General features: G+C 50.6%; 2 protein-coding genes across 3 annotated transcripts; both read left to right on the top strand.

The window, feature by feature from the left end:
* The first annotated feature begins 94 nt into the window (after positions 1 to 94).
* ARL9 (ARF like GTPase 9) lies at positions 95 to 7,472 on the top strand. Of its 2 annotated transcripts, XM_074866704.1 has the most exons (5): positions 95 to 595; positions 2,095 to 2,263; positions 3,403 to 3,477; positions 5,044 to 5,219; positions 6,331 to 7,472. In XM_074866704.1, exons 4-5 carry the CDS (start codon positions 5,079 to 5,081, stop codon positions 6,508 to 6,510), a joined length of 321 nt encoding a protein of 106 aa, XP_074722805.1. In that variant the 5' UTR covers positions 95 to 595; positions 2,095 to 2,263; positions 3,403 to 3,477; positions 5,044 to 5,078; the 3' UTR covers positions 6,511 to 7,472. The 2 variants fall into 2 exon arrangements, with proteins under 2 accessions (XP_074722805.1, XP_074722804.1); XM_074866703.1 differs by lacking the exons at positions 95 to 595; positions 3,403 to 3,477 and adding an exon at positions 1,496 to 1,642.
* A 105-nt stretch (positions 7,473 to 7,577) lies between these two features.
* Positions 7,578 to 18,642, top strand: SPMAP2L (sperm microtubule associated protein 2 like). Its single transcript, XM_074866702.1, has 5 exons — positions 7,578 to 11,973; positions 13,887 to 14,024; positions 15,559 to 15,688; positions 16,198 to 16,373; positions 16,974 to 18,642. Exons 1-5 carry the CDS (start codon positions 11,777 to 11,779, stop codon positions 17,086 to 17,088), a joined length of 756 nt encoding a protein of 251 aa, XP_074722803.1. The 5' UTR covers positions 7,578 to 11,776; the 3' UTR covers positions 17,089 to 18,642.
* Positions 18,643 to 18,720: the final 78 nt, after the last annotated feature.

Below are 18,720 nucleotides of genomic sequence, written 5' to 3'. Positions count from 1 at the left end.
GGGCTGATATAGGCACCACTGTGTGTCTGCTCACCAAGTTGCCTTCCTCACACTTGCCCCCACTGTGACCTAGGGTGTTGCCGTCAAACTCAACTGCAGCCCCTAAGAAGAAATCTCTCCACGTTGCCAAATGTAAACAAAAGATGTGCAATAATCAAAAACTTATTGAAATGTAGATTTATGCTCCTCCTGCCTATGTTAATTAAGGCCTTTAACAGATTTATCTGACAATGTCTCTGACTATGCATGATGCAAACACTATCTTCTGTGTCTTGTCCCAGTCAGTCATTGAGCACCAAACAGCACAGGCATGGAGGGTCTTGGAAAACAATGTATGAGCTAGATGATACAGAAAATAATCTGAAGGGGGAGAACAAGGCTGTGAGGAGAAAGCATGGTGAATTTTGTGGCAGCTGACTCAGTGTCCCCTTTTTTGCAAGCCAACTGCCTCGTTCTAGAGGGCTTTGGAAAAGAAGAGTGAGCTAAACCAAAGTGGCTGGTTGTGATGGTGGGCTGCAGTGAAGAGGCATTGCGCTTCTCGAGTGGAAGCTGGGGATGAGATGGAAGATGTGTCTGCTTTCCTAGCACCCTACAGGTAGCCCTCAAGCATCTCTTGCAACTTCTTGTTTGGTCTCAGTGTAGCTAAAGCATTTTTCCATGCGTGGACTTCCAGGGGGTAGAAATAGCACCTCAGGGAAAGTTGTCAGATGTAAGCCCAAAAGGCAAAGACTTCTGTCTCTGAATTTAAAGCAAAGGCCTGAAGAGGTGGGGAGCAAGGGAAATGTTACTGTGGCTTAAACCCTGCCTTGAGTCCCCATTGAATAAAAATCTAAGTAGAATCCAGTCTTTATTACCTTGTCTGCACACTGGGACCATCTGGAAAGGGGGTTGAATATGCGTTGTGCTCTGAGTGAGAAGAACAGAACTTTATGCATGACTGGCAGAGTCACTTGCTGCCAATGGAGTGCTGAAGAGAAAGGAGGTGCTGTGCCTCCTCTTAGCCAGCAGCTGGTGACTGCAGGAGAGAGCACACTGTCCTGCAGCCATGCAGTTTCTGGAGGGTGATTTGGAGTGAGGAGAATGCAACTCTTACGTTCTCGAGGCGTCTTCTCTGGTTAAACCTGGCAGGACCTCTGACCAGATGGAGAAGCTGACGTGTGGCACTGCTGGAGCCCTGACCGGGCTGTCTGGACAGTGCCCTGACCACTTCCCTGGGCGATGGGTGCCCAGCTAGAAGCAAGCTGGGAGCAAATCCCACTGTGGGGGGGCAGAGGGCAGCAGCTGTGGGGACAGCCTGCCTTCCTCTAGCAGCAAAAATCCACCTGTGAAACGGTTCGCTATTTTACTGAAACTCTGGAATTCTCAACCTGACTTCGAGAACCCAGCTCGGGGGGAGAGAGCTGTGCATTTAGGGCTGCAGGGGGAGCTCGCTCCGTCCGTCCCCGGGGGTGAGTGTGTCCGGGCGCGGAGCGGAGCGGGCCGGTCCGGGGCGGCCATGGGCACCCGCCTGCGGCCCGCCGCGCTGTGGGGGGCGGCGCTGGCCGCGGCGGGCGGCGCGGCCCTGGCGGCCTGGGCCTGGGCCCGCCTGCGGAGCCGGGCCGCGCCACCCGCCGCCCGCCCTGCCGCCGCCGCCGCCGAGCAGGTACCGGGGCTGGGTCGGGGCAGCGGGTGAGGCCGCTGGATCGCGGAGCGCCAGCGGGGCCGCCCGGGGCCTCTCGGCCGGGCTGCGCCGCCCCCACCCGCCTCGGTGCGACCGGGCCCCGCCGCCCCCATCGCGTTCCCCAGCAGTGCGGCGAGGCCTTGGGTCGGGCCGGACGGCGAGGCCGAGGCCGCGGCGGGGCGGGCAGGCCGGGGCCGCTCTCTCCGCTTTTCTCCCCAGCTGCGTCTGGTCTGGGCGGGCGGGTGTCTCCGGCTTCCCATCGCCTCGCCTGCGCTGCGGCCAGGAGCCCAGCTGGCATCTTCTCCCTCTTCTCCCTGAAGTAGCTTTTGCCCTTCCCTCCCGAGCCCTTGTTACGCCTCCTTTTTTCCCCCAGCCCCGCTAAGCTTCCCACATGCCCCGACTGCCTGGCTAAGCGAGCTGCCCTCTCCTTGCAGGGTAAAGGACACAGCAAGCAGATACTGGTGCTGGGCCTGGATGGGGCTGGGAAGACCAGCGTTCTCCACTCCCTAGCAACTAACCACGTCAAGCACAGCGTGGCTCCCACTGAGGGCTTCAATGCCGTCTGCATCAACACCGAAGAGTCCCACATGGAGTTCCTGGAGAGTGAGTGAACTTGTTTTAGTACAGAACATAAAATAAGTTCCTATCCTATGTCCTAGGGATCAGGACCATATTTTAAAACCTTCATATTCTCTAGTGCCTGCACTGATACCATGAAGTTGTGATTATTTTTTCCTTGGGGATTCTGATTTCCCACCCTGTTTCTTGAACAGGACTATAACACTGGCATTAGAAGGGATCTGTGTTCGTTCAGCCCTGTCCTCCAGGGAGTTCTGCTCCCAGAGAGAGAAGGGTAACAAGCCTGATTGTGTGAAACCAGCCTAAGGCAGAGGTGTCCCCAGTAAGCCCTGTCGCCGTTGTGTGTTGTATAGCTTCTCCTTGTTGCTTATGCCTGGCAAAGGGTAAGAGCAGAAGAGGAGTAAGTAATAAGTTGAAAGAACAGAGGAGGAAGAGAAAAGCTTTGTACCCTTTTTGTTCCAAAGTCTCATAAGTGGTGTTTTCCAGTCTTCAATGGCTTTTGAATGTAGGTGTTAGCTAAACTTTCTGTGTTGTCCTTAGCACTGAATTTTGGATATTGACTCTGCCTGCAGAAAGCATCTCCTGTGATGCGTTTGGGGTGTCCCAGCTGTTCTAGGTGCAGCTATCTGATGGGGAACGTAGAGGCCCTGCAATCAGGTCAGTCCCTGGTGCAGAGGGGCTGACATCCTAGCCTCACTGGTGCCTGTCTTCTGTGGAGGCAGAAGCTGCGCTTTGCTTCCTGCTGTTTCTGCACTGTCCTGTACCAGTGCTTGACTGGCAGCTGTACCAGTGCTCGACTGGCAGCTAGCCCACAGAGGCCTCCCTACCTTTGTCAGCAGGCCTAAAGCAATTGTGCTGTTCCCAGGTAAGTCTCTGGGAGGTGAGGATGGGGCTGCTAAGGCAGGATTTAATTCCCAGTCTTACTACCATAGGAGTCTCTGTGGTGTCTTAGGGAAATCATCTGTCCAGAGACGCTTGCAGTCTGTGCCCCTTTCCTAATAGGTACGAGACACCTGTGTCTCCTGCTGGGGGTTGCTTTGTGTAGCTGAGCCCAGAGAAACCTACAGTATCTTTGCTCCTGCCTGGGGATGGCCTGGGCCCAGCGCTGTGCACCCCACGGCAGAACCTACTGTTTCTGAGTCATCCTTCCCTCTCTGGTCCAGGTTGGTAGTGACTGAGATGTGATGGCTGCGATCTGACCCATGGGAAATGAAATGTCTCAGGCCAGTTTCAGCCAGGTAAATCCGTGCATGGCTCTGTAATCTGGTTACCCAGTCTGTACCATTGCCTAGTCCAGGGGTTAGCAGCCTATGCTGTGATCACATAGCGCAAGATGATCAGTAGACAGCAGAGTTTTTATTTTGCTGGCTTAGACAGATAGGAAACTTCTTTTTCTTTGTACCATCATATAGATAAGTGTGTGGTATCTTGCCTCTGCAAAGGATAGGAGCTCCTGGCTTCTGCTGAGTTCCTACTGGTTTGAGAAAAAATGTTCTCTGTGAGGTTGCTGACCCCTGGGTTATGCTATGCATGAATGCACTTAACAGAGGGAACGGTGGTGAGCCCCCACAACGTCACAGTACAGAATCAGAAGCATCTGTCCCAAGGGTGATGTGTCAGTCACAGCCCTTGGGCTCCTTTCCACAGTGGCAGACTTGCAGTTCTGCCTGCAGATGCGCTGGGGCTCTTGAAGAGTCAGGCACGCCCTAGCAGGAAATGTTGCTTCCCTGTCTATGTTCTTGAAACTACTGAATCATTTTGACTTAAGTGAAAGCAAAATTGCTTTGGAACAGAACAAAGTCACCGAGGGCAGTAAAAGATGACTATTAAGTCAGTTTTGAAAAGAGCTTCTGTGTAAGACAGGAGACAGTTACAGGGAACCCCAAATGTATTGCTTTGAAAACTTGCTACTTTTGGGAGATGTCCCTTTTGAGCACATCAGTACTCTTGAACAAGTGGTTCTGCAGTGTACCTAGGAGGAGACCTGGAGAACTGAAAACACATCTGAAATACTTAATATACTGTTAGCTATTCCTGCTCCTATTAAACTCAGCAAACTACCAAACTCTTTTTGTCCCTTCATGGGAACAAGTCTCAAGCAACTTGCTGCATATGGTTTCACCACAGAATTAGGTGAGGTTTTGAAGATGGACAGTTTTCCTATGTATCCAGCAGAGAAGAGCTCAGGTGGAAATGTATCCTGTACAAAGCTTTCTCCCAAGGATTGCCTGAAGAGTCTGCTGGGGCTTGATTTTTCTCTCTTCCTAAGCATCTCTGGTTATTGACAGTATGAAAGCTGTGGGAGTTTTGACCTAGTCCCTAGTGTCATACAAATCTGATAAGCTCCACCTCAGAGCTGAATTACTTCTTTGGAAGTTGTAGGCCTGCTTTGTCTTAAGATGAGATGGACATGTGGAGATAGGTTATATGGGGACATTCTCACATGGTTTTTATGGACACTGAACCTTTTTCTACTCTTCTGATTTGCTTGAGTGCAAGAACCAACAAGGCAGAAAGCAACCATAAAGAAACTGAACCCAGAATCCTCTCAAAATAAGAGCTTAAAATGGAAAGTGTTTGTTTTTTTTTTTTTTCCTCTCCTCAGAGCATGCACATATGCCTGCATGGGACTTGACCAGAGAAAATAAACCTATTTTCAGTCTCATATACAGTGGCCCAAATACTTTGAGCTTTTGGTAACCCAGATACCTTGGGTTTTCAGCCCAGGGCCTGCTGTCCACACGTCTGGGAGCAGCGCTGCTGGGATTACTTGGTGAATCCTGTGCTGCCTTCTTCTCTTCCAGTTGGGGGCAGTGAATCTCTGCGTTCATACTGGAAGATGTATTTACCCAAAGTGCTGTTGCTAATCTACGTTGTGGACGCGGCTGATCATGCCCGACTGCCTGTGGCGAAACAGCTGCTTCATCAACTGATCCAGAATAACTCCACCCTGCCAGTGGTGGTTCTGGCCAACAAGCAGGTAAGAATTCCCTGCTGCTAGCTGAGCTTGGGCTGGCAGCAGCTCTGAAAACAGCAACAAAGCCTTTCAAAGGAGGTTTCTTGCCTTTAAGGAGGCTGCATGACTGGGAGCTGGAGGTCTTTCTGGGACACCTGTTGACCGCAAAAGAAAATAATCTGAGGTTGAGTTTTGGATCTGCAAGATGCAGGTCCTGTGCTCAGAGATGGTGCAGTCATAGCTGTGGGTGGAAATAATGGTGGAAACTCCTCTAGAGTTGCAAGATTTGGGAGCCGCAAGGGAGAGACTGCAGTTAGACTTGGAGTTAGGTTTCTGTTCTGAACATCAGTCTAGAAGTATCACTTTACCTCGCAGCAGCTGAAAAGTGAAGCACCGTTGTTTGCCTTCAGATTGGTTGTTGCTCCTCAGGCTGCTGCTGAAAGAGCAGCTTTCCCCACAAGGCAGTGCTTTCTCCTAAGATCTTTGTGAAAGTGCCAATGACTGGTGCTGTACCTGGAATAGAATTGTGCCTATGATACAGTCAGATGACAGAACAGCCCAGGGGTTTTAAGCCCAGGTTTTCTTTTATGAGGGCTGTGTGCTTGATTTGCTTTACATTGTTACCTCCTAAATTTCTAGTAACTTCGGCATATTACTAGTAGTCCTTCGTGTCACTCTTGAATGCAAGTGCAGGCTTTGGCTTCATCAAACACAAATGCTACTACTGATTCTCTAGGTCCTGGAGTCAGAAATGCTGGTGGCTGAGAAGGTATGCAGGGCATGACTGTTGTACATTTGCCACGTTCTTGTAACTCTGTGCTGGATGCCTGGTACCTTGGGCCAGCAAGACTTTTGTCTGCCTTGTATAGGTAGTCTTACATTATCAGAAACACTGGTATTACTAGAAACAGAACTGTACCCTTATTTATTTGGAAATAAATTAGGTTAAAGATAAACGTTTTTTTTCCCAAAGCATTTTAGGGCATGGGAACTTGATCTCATAGAAGGTACGTAAAAATGGTGCCCCCGGAGCCTTTGAGACCTTTCCCCTCCCTGGATGAAGGCAGTGGCTCAAAGCAGGAATGGTGCTGCCACCTCATGCAACTAACAGGGTTGTTTTGTTTTTGCATATCAGGACCTTGAAGGTGCATATTGCATCACCGATATTCACGATGCTCTGGCACTCTCTGATATTGGGGACGAGAGGAAGATGTTCTTGATTGGTACCCATGTGGCAGAAGATGGCTCCGAGATCTCCTCCAGCATGAAGGATGCCAAGGAGCTGATAGCACAGCTGGTTTTGGAAGCACAGTGACATCTCTTTTCCTACAATGTGATAGTTGAGCTGCGGGAAACGAGGTGTTAGTGTATGGTCAGTTTGCTGCGTGGTGACTGAAATGTACAGATATCTTTTCCTTGTGGGTGTGAAATTCTTCTGAAAATGATGTCTAGTTGGTAAGAAAATCTAATTTATAGTGGTTTGAAAATACATCTGAAAAGTAGTCTATTTTTAGTGTATTTGTAGGGGAAAATTAGGACAGCAGTTAAGGGGATATATAGCTTAGATGGACTGAGATGGCTTCTTGCCAGGTGGGAATCAGGCATTGACTTCAGTGGAACAAAGTTGTATCCAACAAATTTAACCTGGCTTGATGTCTCAGGCTCAAACTGAAATATGTTTACTTCACAGGATTTACAGGACCCTGTTAGTGGTGTTGTTCTGTTAAAAATGAGACCTCACTTCTTGACAGTGTCAGAAATTTAAAGTGCTGCAACTAGCATTTTTGACAGTACAATTTTTGTTGTTGCTGTATTGGAGCTGGTTTTTAAGGGAGTGGCAAATTGGGTTCGTTACTGCTTCTTTAGTGGATAAGAATGAGAAAATGAAAGCAGTAAGACATTAAGTGTTTCTTTGCCTACAGGGAAAAAACAAAACAGTGTAATTTAAGGTAGTGACTGGAAGCATTTAAGTTAAATTGGCACAGAAAGTGGGAGACTCCTCCATCAGGCTGAGCCGCTTATTTTGGTTTAGTACAGGTTGTCCTCGAGCAAGCAGTTTTACATGTGAAAAGCCTGTTGTTTTTTTGAAAGTGATTTCTGTTAGCACAGCAGGTGAGGCAGATGAGTTGCTGAGGAGTGTCACTCTCCCAGTGTCCTTGTACTTACACTCCAGGAGCAGTTCTGTAAAGGACCTGTTTTGCAAGTGCATTTACTGTATGAGGGTTTTACAGTTTTGTCCCTTGGAACAGATTCATAAAGCAGAAAATTTTACCCTAACCAGTGGTCTGGGCTTCATTTACCTGAACAAGGAGCGCCGCAGGAGATCCCGAGGCCTTTTCTGGACAGCCACCTTTGAAACGGGTCTGTTCACCCATCTGTGCGGGCCGGGTGCCCAGCACCCGCACGCACTGCCCTGCCAGTGGGCCCTGGCCTCCGCTGGTGGCCTCCGCTGGTGGCCAGGGGCCAGCTCCCTGGGGCCCACTGGTGAACCGAACGCTGGAGGAGCGGTTTCCACTGCTGCGGAACCAGTGGGGCTGTGGCTGACACCATTGCTATGGCAACAGGAGCGTGCGCCATGGTGGCGGCCAGGCCATGCACCGGTGGGTGGATGGGGCGGCGGAGGCCGGTCACAGGTGTCGGGGGCTGTGGCTGTTGGTGGAGGCCACCCCTCCTGTGGTGGCGGTGGCTCCCCTGCGCCCTGGCCCCTCACCCCACTGGGGCTCGGGGGCTCCGCCGTGGGAGGACTCCCGTGTGTGGTGTGGCTGGCTGGCGCCAACAGGCCCCGGGCACCGCAGCTCTGAGCACCTGCCGGGGAAGGCGATGCCCATGGCATGGCCACTGCTGACATTGGGGCATGTAGCTCCCCAGCATCCATGCCTGGTTTCCCCACAGTGCCGGTGTCACCAAGTCTCTGGCTTTCTGGCCTCCCACTTTAAAACATGGCGGCTTGTCTTGTTACTGCTGCAAAGTCCCGGTTTAATACAGCCGCTACTCCCCTGAGGCTCTCAAGATGTCCCCTTGAAGTTATTGAAGGCAATGGTAAGGGGTAGCTACACTGAGCTGGGTGGGAGCCTGCAGGTTGGCAGTGGCTGCTGGTGCTCCCAGGAGGAGGATGCTGGTGAGGGGATGTGGTGCTGGGGGTGCTCTGTCCTGCGGCCTTGGGGGCTGCCAGCACCGCCGGGTGAAGAGCAGCCACCAGAGAGGAGCACTTCACGTGCAAGCACATTACGATGCAGCTGCACCAGGAAGGTAACAGGGAAAAACACTACAAATAGCTGCCAAGCAACTGTATCATAAGGAGATGCAGAAACATCATCTGCTTTGGGTTTATTTCACACTGAGGAGCAGGCAGCCCAGGCTGCAGGTGTTACCAAGCTTTTAAATTCATCTCTTCTTGTCTTTGCAGTTTCTCGTTACTTGTCTGCGTGCTCACGTGACAGGTAAGAAACCCAGCCCCAACCTCCTGGCTGGGTGTCCAGGCCGTGCCCCACGTCTCTTGGGGAGGGTTCAATTGGGGATTTACGCAGAGCACTGCGTCGATGACACTGTGATAAACATACAGAGGAAATGATGCCTGGTTTTCCCCTTCCTCTGCTTCTCATGACAATGTCTGACTGTCCCGTCCCTTCAAAACAGAAGCTGTGACCCTTTGCTTTACAAGGGATTGATCTCAAAGGGAGTCGATCCCCCTTAAGCAGTGAGTCTGTTTGAGCTCAGGCAGCGGAGAGGAGGCGTTTCTATGGCTGTAACAAGGCCTCGTTTTCACCTGCTGGGAAGCATGAGAGGGGCCAAATGGCAAAGGCTGCCCCAGAGCTGTCCCCTTGTCAGTGAGGTGGCTTAACTCTAAGTTGCAGAGCTGCTGCAGGTGCATCCTGTGTGGGGATGCCTGTCTGTCCAGAGCTTTTGCCATGATAAAAAGAGTAGAAAATAATCTTTTTTTGTAATTGGAAAAAAACCAAAACAATTGTCAAGTGAGTTGAGGGACCTGATTTGGACGTACGTGTCACTCGTCCCTTGGCTGGGTCAAGGGGGTGCAAGCTTTGTGCAGCAGTGTCCAAGCCAGCGATGTGGGGCACTAGGGCCACGTGCACTTGTGGTGATGTGGGGGATCTGTTGCAGGATGAGCCTGTCTGCCGAGATGGTTCCAGCTCTGCAATGCAGCTAGGCTGTGGGGGGACACCTCTGCATGGTTATCCTTCACCTCTTTGCCCCTTTGCAAGGAAAAACCTCTGGGGAGCCGCTTGGGAATGAACAGCTGAAATTGGGTTTTGGCTCCTGAAATGGTAGCTGCCTTCCAGATCGTGTTCCATCTTGAACTGGCGGCAGGGGGCCAAAGTCTCCCAGGCAGTTCCCTCTGTGGGATCTCAGTGGGAACTGTGCAGTGTTGTGACTGGTGGTTAGGCATGACAGGGAGATAAATCAGCAGGCATCTCGCAGGGAGTGTGTGGCGAGGACACTCTAACAGCAGCCTGCCATTGCAAGGGTCTCTGTGGAGCTGAGCTCTCTGGCAAGTGTTTGCTGGGGCTGGGCTCCTCACTAGAGGTATCAGCCCCATCAGAGAAACCACAGGTATGTCCCCAAAGCACAGACTTTTTTTCTGGCAGCGAACATCTCTATTGGTGTCCCTGCTCCTCTCTAGGGCTATGCTGCCTTCTTGTCGGGTGATACTAAGCAGGGAAACAATGCCCCAGGCTTTCACCTTCTGTGCTTTTCCCATGGTGGGGCACTTCCACAGCTGCCTGCATCCTGTGGTTGCTCCCCAGCTGCTGGGAGACAGGCACCTGTAGCCCCAGTGGGTGGGTGTGGGCTTGGTCCGTGACACCAGCAAGTTCTGCAACGTACTTGTGGCACTGGTGTCATCTCGTCCTTCTCTTTGTACCCAGGCTCACAAAACAAGCGCTTCCCAGCCACTGGGATTTCAGGCCTGGGACACTTGAGCAGCAGGAGCAGACAGCGATATCTGATCTTCCTGAAAGGTTTTGATCTGATGAATATTCAGTAAAAACATTTCAGTGCTGCTCCTAGGGCATAGACCATGTATATTCCAGTGTCTCTATAGCATCTAAAACCCCTGTGCTAAACGAACTGAAAGAAAATGATAAATAAAAAAATATGTCTTTACCTGTGGTCCTAAAACCATGTGGGAACAGTGCTGTCTCCATGGTGCCTTTTAGTAAACCACAAGATTGTTGATAACTGGTGTTTCTGTTCATTTTGGCTCCTTTAGGCTGGGAGATCATCCATCTCCTATGTGCTGGGATTGCATGGCATGTTATTAATCAGAAAAGTAACTTCCCCTGCTCTCTGCCATGTCCCAAAGGGACCCTGCAGTCAGGGCAGAATTGCAAATTTGTGTCTCTGCAATCCAAGAGATAGCACAGAAATCCATGGCCTGGTGAGTTCACTACATTAAATGGATGGATGGAAAGTTACTTGGAGGGAGATCCCTTATACACACTCGTAAGCGATGGAGGCAAAAGCACGGGGTTCAAGAGTGTGTTATATGGCTTTGAGTACAGTAGTAGCTTCTTTATGCTTTGTTTGTTTAACTGTATGTTTAGTGGCACATTCGTCCTTTTCTGCAATTTTGGCAGGATACGAGAACTTGCAGAACCCAGGGAAGCAGCTTGTGCACATGATCCCAAGTAAGGATGCGCCCAGACAGCTCTGGCTCGAGGGCTGGGGACTGATGGGGCTTCAGCTGGTGCAGACCCTTTGCTTTCGTCTTGCTGCTGCTTGCTTCTCAAGAGCACAAGTGGCTCCAGAAAAGCAGATTGAGATGTTCATTGCATGAGGGACTCTTCAATTTGCTCTTTCTTGTTTTCAGTCCAAAAACTGGGCTTGACCCAAGTCTTGCCTTTGCTGCCCCATCTGAGCTGCCCCACTGAGATGTTGCTGGGTAGGATGGTACTGTGGTGTGAGGAGGCTGGACCTCACTGGAGCTGCAGGCTGCTGTATCCTGGAGGACACAGTCCAGCTTTAGGAACAGAGTTGCCGTTTGCATTATGTGGTCAAGCTATGGCTTGACAAGCCAGGGCAACAATCTCTTAATAATGTCTCTTCTCCATGGTCTGGGTGGGTGTCTCTACTCGAAAAAGGCTCCACAAACCCATTGTCCTGCTGTTCCCTGTCCTGAATACCCTGGTACCTTCTCCCACCATGGTCTCTCTCTCAGTGGGGGATGAACAACTCCAAATTTGCCCTGGGCACAGGAGAGTAACCACTAACGTGCTGCAAAACCTCACCCACTTTCCATGGCACACCCTGACCATAACATTATTATTTTTACTGTCATACCTGTGGTATAGATAGGTGGTAATGGTGAGGCAAGAAAAATGCAATCATGAAACTCCCCCAGGGGTTTCAGAGATGTAATGAAATGACCCTTTCTGCATATCCACTAGTAACTGTACAACCACACTCATCACTTGAAGGCTCTTTTCTTTTTGAGTTGTCAACAACACCTGGACAGTGTTAGGAAATTCAGTGCCAGAGAAGGTGAGTGCTCAGTGGATGGCAATGGCACTTTACAGCAGTGGGGAGCTGTAGGGACTCTGTGTGTGTCCCATCCTAGGCAGGGAATGATAACCCCAGCAAGCATATTTCACATTTGTGCATTGTTTCTAAAATTTCACACCCTTGCTCTTCTTGCTAGGCTTGTGTGGGGAAACCAAGAGATGATCTGGACCCTCTTGTGGGATGCTTTGACAGCTCGACCATCTCCAAGAACAGTGGCACTGGCCAAGCCCAAGGAAGATTTTGGCAAACACCAGTGCAGGTCAGTAATGTGGTAGGACATCCTGGGGAATGAGGCAACTCAGAGGGTCTTCTCTAATCAGGGGGATGTGCTGGCTCCCAGGGAAAGGGGGAGATGCTATCTTGTCTCCTGCTGCTGCTGCCCCCAGGGAGCTCCATGCCACTGTGACCCACCAGGGTGTACTGGTCCTTGGAACAGGGGCTGTCTGTAGCAGGGAAGAAAGTGCCATAGGAGTGTAGTCACCCTGAGTGCTTGACTTCCAGGAGGAACTGGGGAGTGCTAAGTTTTGGTGCCCTTTTATTTCCTCATACCCTGCTTCCTGGCTTCTGCAACATGTGGTGGTTGCTGGTCTGATTAGAGCTCTGGGTTTGGAGCAGCCTTGCCTTGATGTCAGTCTTCAAGCACATGGGAGCATGTTCCTCTGCTGTAACAAAAAAAACAATGGACAGCTCTGCCTTGGCTTGGAAGCAGAGATATCATGTGCATGTATGCCTTGATGGAAGCATGTGTGTGTCACACCTGTGCATACAGAGGGACTGTCTGTCCCTAGAGTGTTCCCTGTTGTCCTGGTTTAACCAGGATAGGGTTAAGTTTCCCCAGCAGTGGGGGGGGAGCTCTAGCTGGGTTATTCAGATACCATGCCAACCTCACATCCTGGCAGGTCACATTTTCCTGGTGCGGAGCGCGGTGCACTGGTGGTTTTGTACATCGTGCTTCTCACTGCTGTATTTGGTAGCTATTTTGCTCTGTTCATTGCTATCACTATTACTGTTATTGTTATTGTTGTTGTTTGTTGTGTTGCTATTGCACTGTTGTATTAAACCTTTCCTTATTTCAGTCTTGGGGCTTTGTATTTCACTCCCTTTGTGGGGGAGGGGTAGCGGCCGCGTGGTCTCAGACCCCGGCAGGAGCTAAACCACCACACCTGTCCATACTGGGGCTGATGCAGCCCAGCCAGGCACCTGGACACAATTAGTGATCTCCTGCATCCTCTTGGAGCCTGACCTACATCTTGAGAATAAAAGTTAGGAAGTGCTATGAACAGAGAAATCTTGCAGCATCCTGCTGGCTGGAAAGGTCTCTTGCCTTGAGTTAAACCTCTGCTGTCACTGTGTGGTGAAAAACTAGTCCATGTTTGGTAATAGGAGTGAAAAATGATGTAAAAAATGTAAACTTCAGTGGTGCTGGGTGATGCTCCATTACTTGGAGCAATTCATCTGTAGCTCTGTTGGAGGGGATGAAGCTCTTTCGGAGACAAGGTGGTGGTTGCTAGTCTGTAAGAAGTCCTAGCAATGAGAATGGAGATGAAACTCTGTTGCACTCCGGGCTTTCCTCTACCCAGAGGGATGTCAAGACATGCGTGTCAGTAGTTTTCTCTCCTCTGCCACTGTCATCAGTTCAAGAGCTCTCATCCCCCTGAGAACTTCTACCTCTGACTAACAGTGTCCATCTGGCAGCCGTTCCTGTCTTTCTGCTCACCTCTTCTCTGGTGATGACAGGCATCTTCCAACAGTTATGGCTGATGGAAAGTTGGATGAGGATGCACTAGGCAAGTCTGGGGAGATCCCAAGGTGAAAGGAGTTGCAAGAGCACAAGGTGCTATTAAGCCATTGCAACAAAGAGATTTCTAAATTGGCAGCAGAGATGCTGCCAGGTGTGTGTTGTGGAGTGGCTTCTTGAAATGGTTCAGGGAAAGGCCTAGACTTTGAAAGCAATGTGCTGAGGGTGCTTAAAAGAGGACTTTGCATGTGCAAACAGCATATACCTTTAAAGTCAGGAAATTTCAAGTGTAAATGCCCATTTGTTCATGGCTTTTCCAACTTTTGTACATGCAGCAGGCATGGATGCTTAACCAGACTTAGGATACCATCTGCCAGGATCATGTTCTCTGTCAGTTGCTTTTTACTAACTCTTCTGTGTTGTTGTTCCTCAAGACCCCTCTTCTTGTACAGCTGTGGACGGGAATCGACAATCTGGGAGCGTCCCCTGCTAGTGGATTTTGACTTCCCTTCTGATTGGCTGCTGAAGTTGTCTGAACCTAAAAAATGCTCAGCTGCTTACCTGCAGCAAAGGTGAGAGGTCAGAAAGCCTGTAGGGTGCTATAGGTAGGCCCTTGGCTCTTGTAGCATCGGTGTAGCTTCAAAGTAATAAATACAGGAACAGAGGATGGGTGTAACAGAGGGCAAAATGCAGAGCAGGGACTCTGCTGGGATTAGGACCTCTGGATTCTCTCATGGGATGAGTGGGTTCTGCACTGGAAATGGCCACAAGACAAAGTTGCCTTCTACTGCAGCAAATATGATGCTCAAACGTCTCAGATGCAGCCTGGTTTAACCCATGTGGGGGAATATCTGTGAGTAGCAGTGCCATGACTCTCTGCTTCCAGACCTCGCCAGTCCCCTGAGTGGCCCGTGTCACCAGCTGCACGGAGCTATAAAGCCTCCCCACGGATCATGGAGCTTGCCCAGCCAAAGGTGCACCCAGAGTTCCTGCTGGCCAGAGAGGTGAGGAGGTGGTTGAGTGAGATTTGGAGGGGACAGTGATACAGCAAACTGTCCTGAGTTTTACACCCTGTATCATGCCCCTGGATGTGCCCAGTGTGTGCTATGGAGGGGAGAAACTGTCTGGTTCTGCTGGGGTTTGTGATACTGAGAGAAACTGCCTTTTCGGAGTGAGATGCTGTCTTTGAAAATCCCCTTGCTGAGGGACAGAAAACAGCTAGGCTGGAGCAGCCTAGAATAGCAGGAGAGACGAGGGAGGCATCTGGGCTGCATCCCCTGATAAAGCAGAAGGTGGAGAAACGCGACAAGAATGGCCTGTTCAGCTCCTAGGGAGTACAGTCATGTTTGCAGTTGGGCAGCTGTGCTGCTGTCTCTGTATAGAGGGAGCACAAGCCTGTAAATACTATGTATATTTTAACTATGTTTTACCAGAAGCCTAATTTAGAGACTTATTTCTGAACTTGCTCCATTGAGGTGGGTCATTGCTTTGGCAGGGGTGAAAGGGCTTGGGGCAATCTTGGATTATAGTAATTTCCATGGCAAAGGCTAGGTTTTCTGGCTGCAGACTCTGGGCTGGGAAATAAGGGAGGCCGTATTGGAGCAGGCTTTGGCATCAGTAACCCTGTGAAAAATAGGGGAAGAAGTCCCATGCTGGAGCAGTAATCACTTTTGCTGTAAGAATGCAGTTAACTGCACTAGCACTTTTACCCTGAATTCTGAGTGTCTCTTGTTAGCAGGGAAATTATTTGATTCAGCCAGGAAGATGAATATGAAAAACATCACTCTGGAAGAAATTTCTCTGTGCTTTTACCTGGCTACACAGGCTCTTATTACAGGCATTCCTCTCCGGCTCTGAGTGGGCAACAGCTGAGGGGAAAAGCCATATTGGCTGAGACATACAAATCCCAATAATGCCAAAATCACCTTATAGTTCCAGTGAAAGAAAAATAACGGGTGCTGGGAAAGTAAGAGGCTCCTTCTTGTGGCCATGTCTGCAGAGGAAGGGTGCTGGGTGTTCATTCCTTTGGGGAGGGAGTGTGTCCCTGTGGGCTGCTGTGTCAAGCTCCGTGTCTGCACATCCATTCCCCATTCTGAACCCACGCAGGTGCCAACACGGGTTACAAATGCTGCGGTCTTGGCCAGAGCATCCTCGCGGTTACAGCGTCTCGCAGAGCCCCGGGTCAGGGAGGCGACCTGCTGCTATGAGTGCAGCTTTCTTGACTGTCATTCGTCTGGTAAGGCAGCATCCCCCCGCGACCATGCACGGCAGTGACGCCGGGGAGAGGGGAGGGCAGGGGTGCTCAGTCGCTGGTGGCTCTCTTTGTGACAGCCCTGGATGTGCTGCTGTCAGTGAGGCTGATGTAGCTGCTTCCTGGGCTAGAGAGCAGGACTTGTGCTCCATCTAGAGCGTGAACTGACCCCCAGCAGACATCCCCAGAGAAGGGCAGACCTGTGCCTAGGCTGCAGCTGTGAGGATGGGGAGAGATGGACAAGTGTCTAATTAGGATCTCCAGTGCTGGGGGATGGGTTGGAGTAAGAGGAGGCTGGAGAGCAGGTTATGGGACTGGCCAGGCAGTGATTTCTCCTTCCACAGCTTGTCTGGTGCCAGACACAGCTGTGGACAGGATCGTGCCCTGTCTGTGTGTGGTCAGTGGCTGTGAACCTGGGGACACTGGGTTACAGGCTGGTCACCCTTGAATGCCAAGAGCACCTGGTAGGGACCTTCCTCCCCATTCTTCCACAGGTTTCCAAGTTGGCTCAGGAGGCAATTGCGAGCCCTCGGACCCTGGAGCTGGCTAGGGCAAAAAGATTGCATCCTGATTATGTGCCCCTGCGGGATGCTGAGTGGCCAGTGACAAAGACTGTGAAGCACGCGGTGGCCACACCAAGGCTCATGGAACTGGCCCAGCCTTGCAAAAGGTAGGTGCTGCTTACCTGCCATGGGGAAATGATCAACTGTCAGCCCATTTTGTGCAGGCCATGGCACCTTGTTGATCTGGGTTTAGCCAGCATGATTAAACCACAGCTCTTCCACTTCCAAAATGCATGGAATTTATATGACTGGATGTGCTAATGCTACATGGATTGTGGCTTAAAAAGCATTTTTGAGGTGGAAGGAGAATAAAAAGAGAAGAAATAGGAACTTTCTAGTTCCAGTAGGAATTACTGGTTGGGACTTCTTAATTATTAATTGCAATTATAAAAAACAACCAGCTGACACACGGCACAGTAGCACATTCATGCTGCCCAGCATGATGCAGCTGGCCTCAGCCTGGGCTGCAGGAAGCGCTGGGTAGGATGTTTCACAGAGGGTGAGGGGGAATGCCTGGCTGCAGTGGCTGTGACAGCTTCAGTGAGAGATGGGGCATCCCCTCACTAGCATCCTGGTGACAACAGCAGAGGCATGACTGCTTCTGGCCTCTCGACAGGAAAGGGCAGGGCTCGGGTGGAGGTGCGTCAGCTTTGACAGCTGGCCCCACTCCAGCTGGAATTGACCAGCTCTGTCATCATTCCACCCAGGCCTCCTACGGACTCAGCTCAATTCGACCCAGACGCGTTCACGGTGAAGGAGACTGCTAAGAAGGCAACTTGCTCTGCTCGGATCCAAGACCTGGCTCGTCCGATTAAGCGCTGAGCTCCCTCAGAAACACAGTCTGCTGCTTGTGCCAGTTGCCTCCATCAGCCCTTGGAACATCACCCTCTTTGGGCTGGGCTGTGGCTGGAAAACCTACTTGAACACAGCACGGAGGCAGCACCCACCAGGAACACTTTCTTACAAGCAGCCACTTTTACTGGGCTTATCTGGGGAGTTAAATAAAATGGTCATTCCTTAAGAACAAAATAGTCACCAGGGGAAATGAGCAGAATTTGACCTAATGTGGGAAGCCTCTCTGCCTAGGATGTGTTATGTCTGGAGTTTATCACCCTTCTTATCTTTTTACTGTAATAGTTAAAGAAGCAGTGAAACAGCTGCGGGGGGAAGCCAGCACAGGAACTGTTCTTTCACATAAGGAAGTGTGGCAAACCAAAGCCAACGGCATGCAGTAGGTTGATGCAACACAATTCCTGACCTTGGGTTTCAAAATTTTTGCTAAAGTTTAGAGATCTTCTTAGCAACGCTCCAAGTTTTGTGCCTGTGACAGAAGTAGAAGCACAAAAGGCTGCAAAATTCCAGATCCAGGGCTGAATTTGATAAGGTGCAAATCCTTAGTACAGACTTTGGAAGTGCTGGGGTGGCACATGTGTTGGGTTGACTTGGATTTGGGGCCCATTTTCTCAACTGCCTGGAGAACAGGCAGATCCAGCACTTTGCTTTGCATGCATCTTTGATACAAGTTTCATGAGTTAAATCTGCAGTTCAGATACTCAGTTGTGCGACCCTGGGCAAAATAATGGAGCTCTGCATTGTGATTTTTGGGGCCTAACTCAGAAAAGCAAAGTAAGGGAGAGGGCACATTGCAAAGACTAAGAAGAAAACAGGTATCAGTGCCAGACTCTGCAGAACGAACTCTGAGCTCCAGTCGGGTCTGTGGCTGAGTCAGTTTGGCAGCTGGATTGCCCGGGAACAACACAGCCTGTGTGGGACATGGCACAGGGAGATTGCTTTTATCTGTTTCCTGTGAATGTGGCGTGCTTTGCACTGGCAGCCCAACTACTGGTGATGGGCTGGAAATACTGAGGCGAGCTGCTCTCCAGCAAGGGACAAAAGCCATAAATGAAAGCGTGTGGCAGTTTCAGTGCCAGTGTATCTTAATCTTCCCTGGGTTAAGCTGATTCTCCTTACAAAGAAGTAGAGGCAGGTGACCACAAGCCAGAGAGGATTAATCAGAAGATCCACTAATTGATTCAATAATCCACTGAGCAGAAGATTTTTGAACCCTTTTGAACAAGGTAAGGTCACTGGGCAATGGTGCTGGTTATTTTTCAGCCCATGCATTGTCCTGTACCAGGATGGATAAGAGTTTGGGCTTTGTGCAAGAGCCCCAGCGCAACTGCATCCCTCGGGCTTGAGAATGGCCAGATGGAGGCTGCGGTCTGGCCCCCCCGCCCTGCAGGGGAACCCCAGCACTGCCAGCCTCTGCCACCTCGGGGCTTGGGGTGTGCGTGGGGCTGTGTGGGCTGCCATGGATGGACCCGTGGATGCCCTAGAAGAGGAGGTTTCCCATGTCTGTGGCCTATCCCTCTGGCAAGAGGGAGAACCCACAGTGTCCACTGAGGCTGCCTTGGAGAAGTGTTGCCCTCCCAGAGTAAGGAGTCTGTCTCTGCC

The sequence above is a fragment of the Strix uralensis genome, chromosome 4 (genome assembly GCF_047716275.1).
Source record: "Strix uralensis isolate ZFMK-TIS-50842 chromosome 4, bStrUra1, whole genome shotgun sequence".
Taxonomy (NCBI): domain Eukaryota; kingdom Metazoa; phylum Chordata; class Aves; order Strigiformes; family Strigidae; genus Strix; species Strix uralensis.
The sequence above is the reverse complement of the archived record's forward strand: the minus strand, read 5'-3'. Positions and strand labels throughout refer to the sequence as shown.

Bases quoted from the DNA above. Each gene is read 5' to 3' on its own strand.
- ARL9 (XM_074866703.1), top strand. From the start codon at position 1,496: ATGGGCACCCGCCTGCGGCCCGCCGCGCTGTGGGGGGCGGCGCTGGCC. The intron at 2,264-5,043 runs GTGAGTGAACTT...CTTCTCTTCCAG, and splicing joins CCACATGGAGTTCCTGGAGA to TTGGGGGCAGTGAATCTCTG. The intron at 5,220-6,330 runs GTAAGAATTCCC...TTTGCATATCAG, and splicing joins TGGTTCTGGCCAACAAGCAG to GACCTTGAAGGTGCATATTG.
- SPMAP2L (XM_074866702.1), top strand. From the start codon at position 11,777: ATGATAACCCCAGCAAGCATATTTCACATTTGTGCATTGTTTCTAAAA. The intron at 11,974-13,886 runs GTCAGTAATGTG...TTGTTCCTCAAG, and splicing joins TTTGGCAAACACCAGTGCAG to ACCCCTCTTCTTGTACAGCT. The intron at 14,025-15,558 runs GTGAGAGGTCAG...GAACCCACGCAG, and splicing joins GCTGCTTACCTGCAGCAAAG to GTGCCAACACGGGTTACAAA.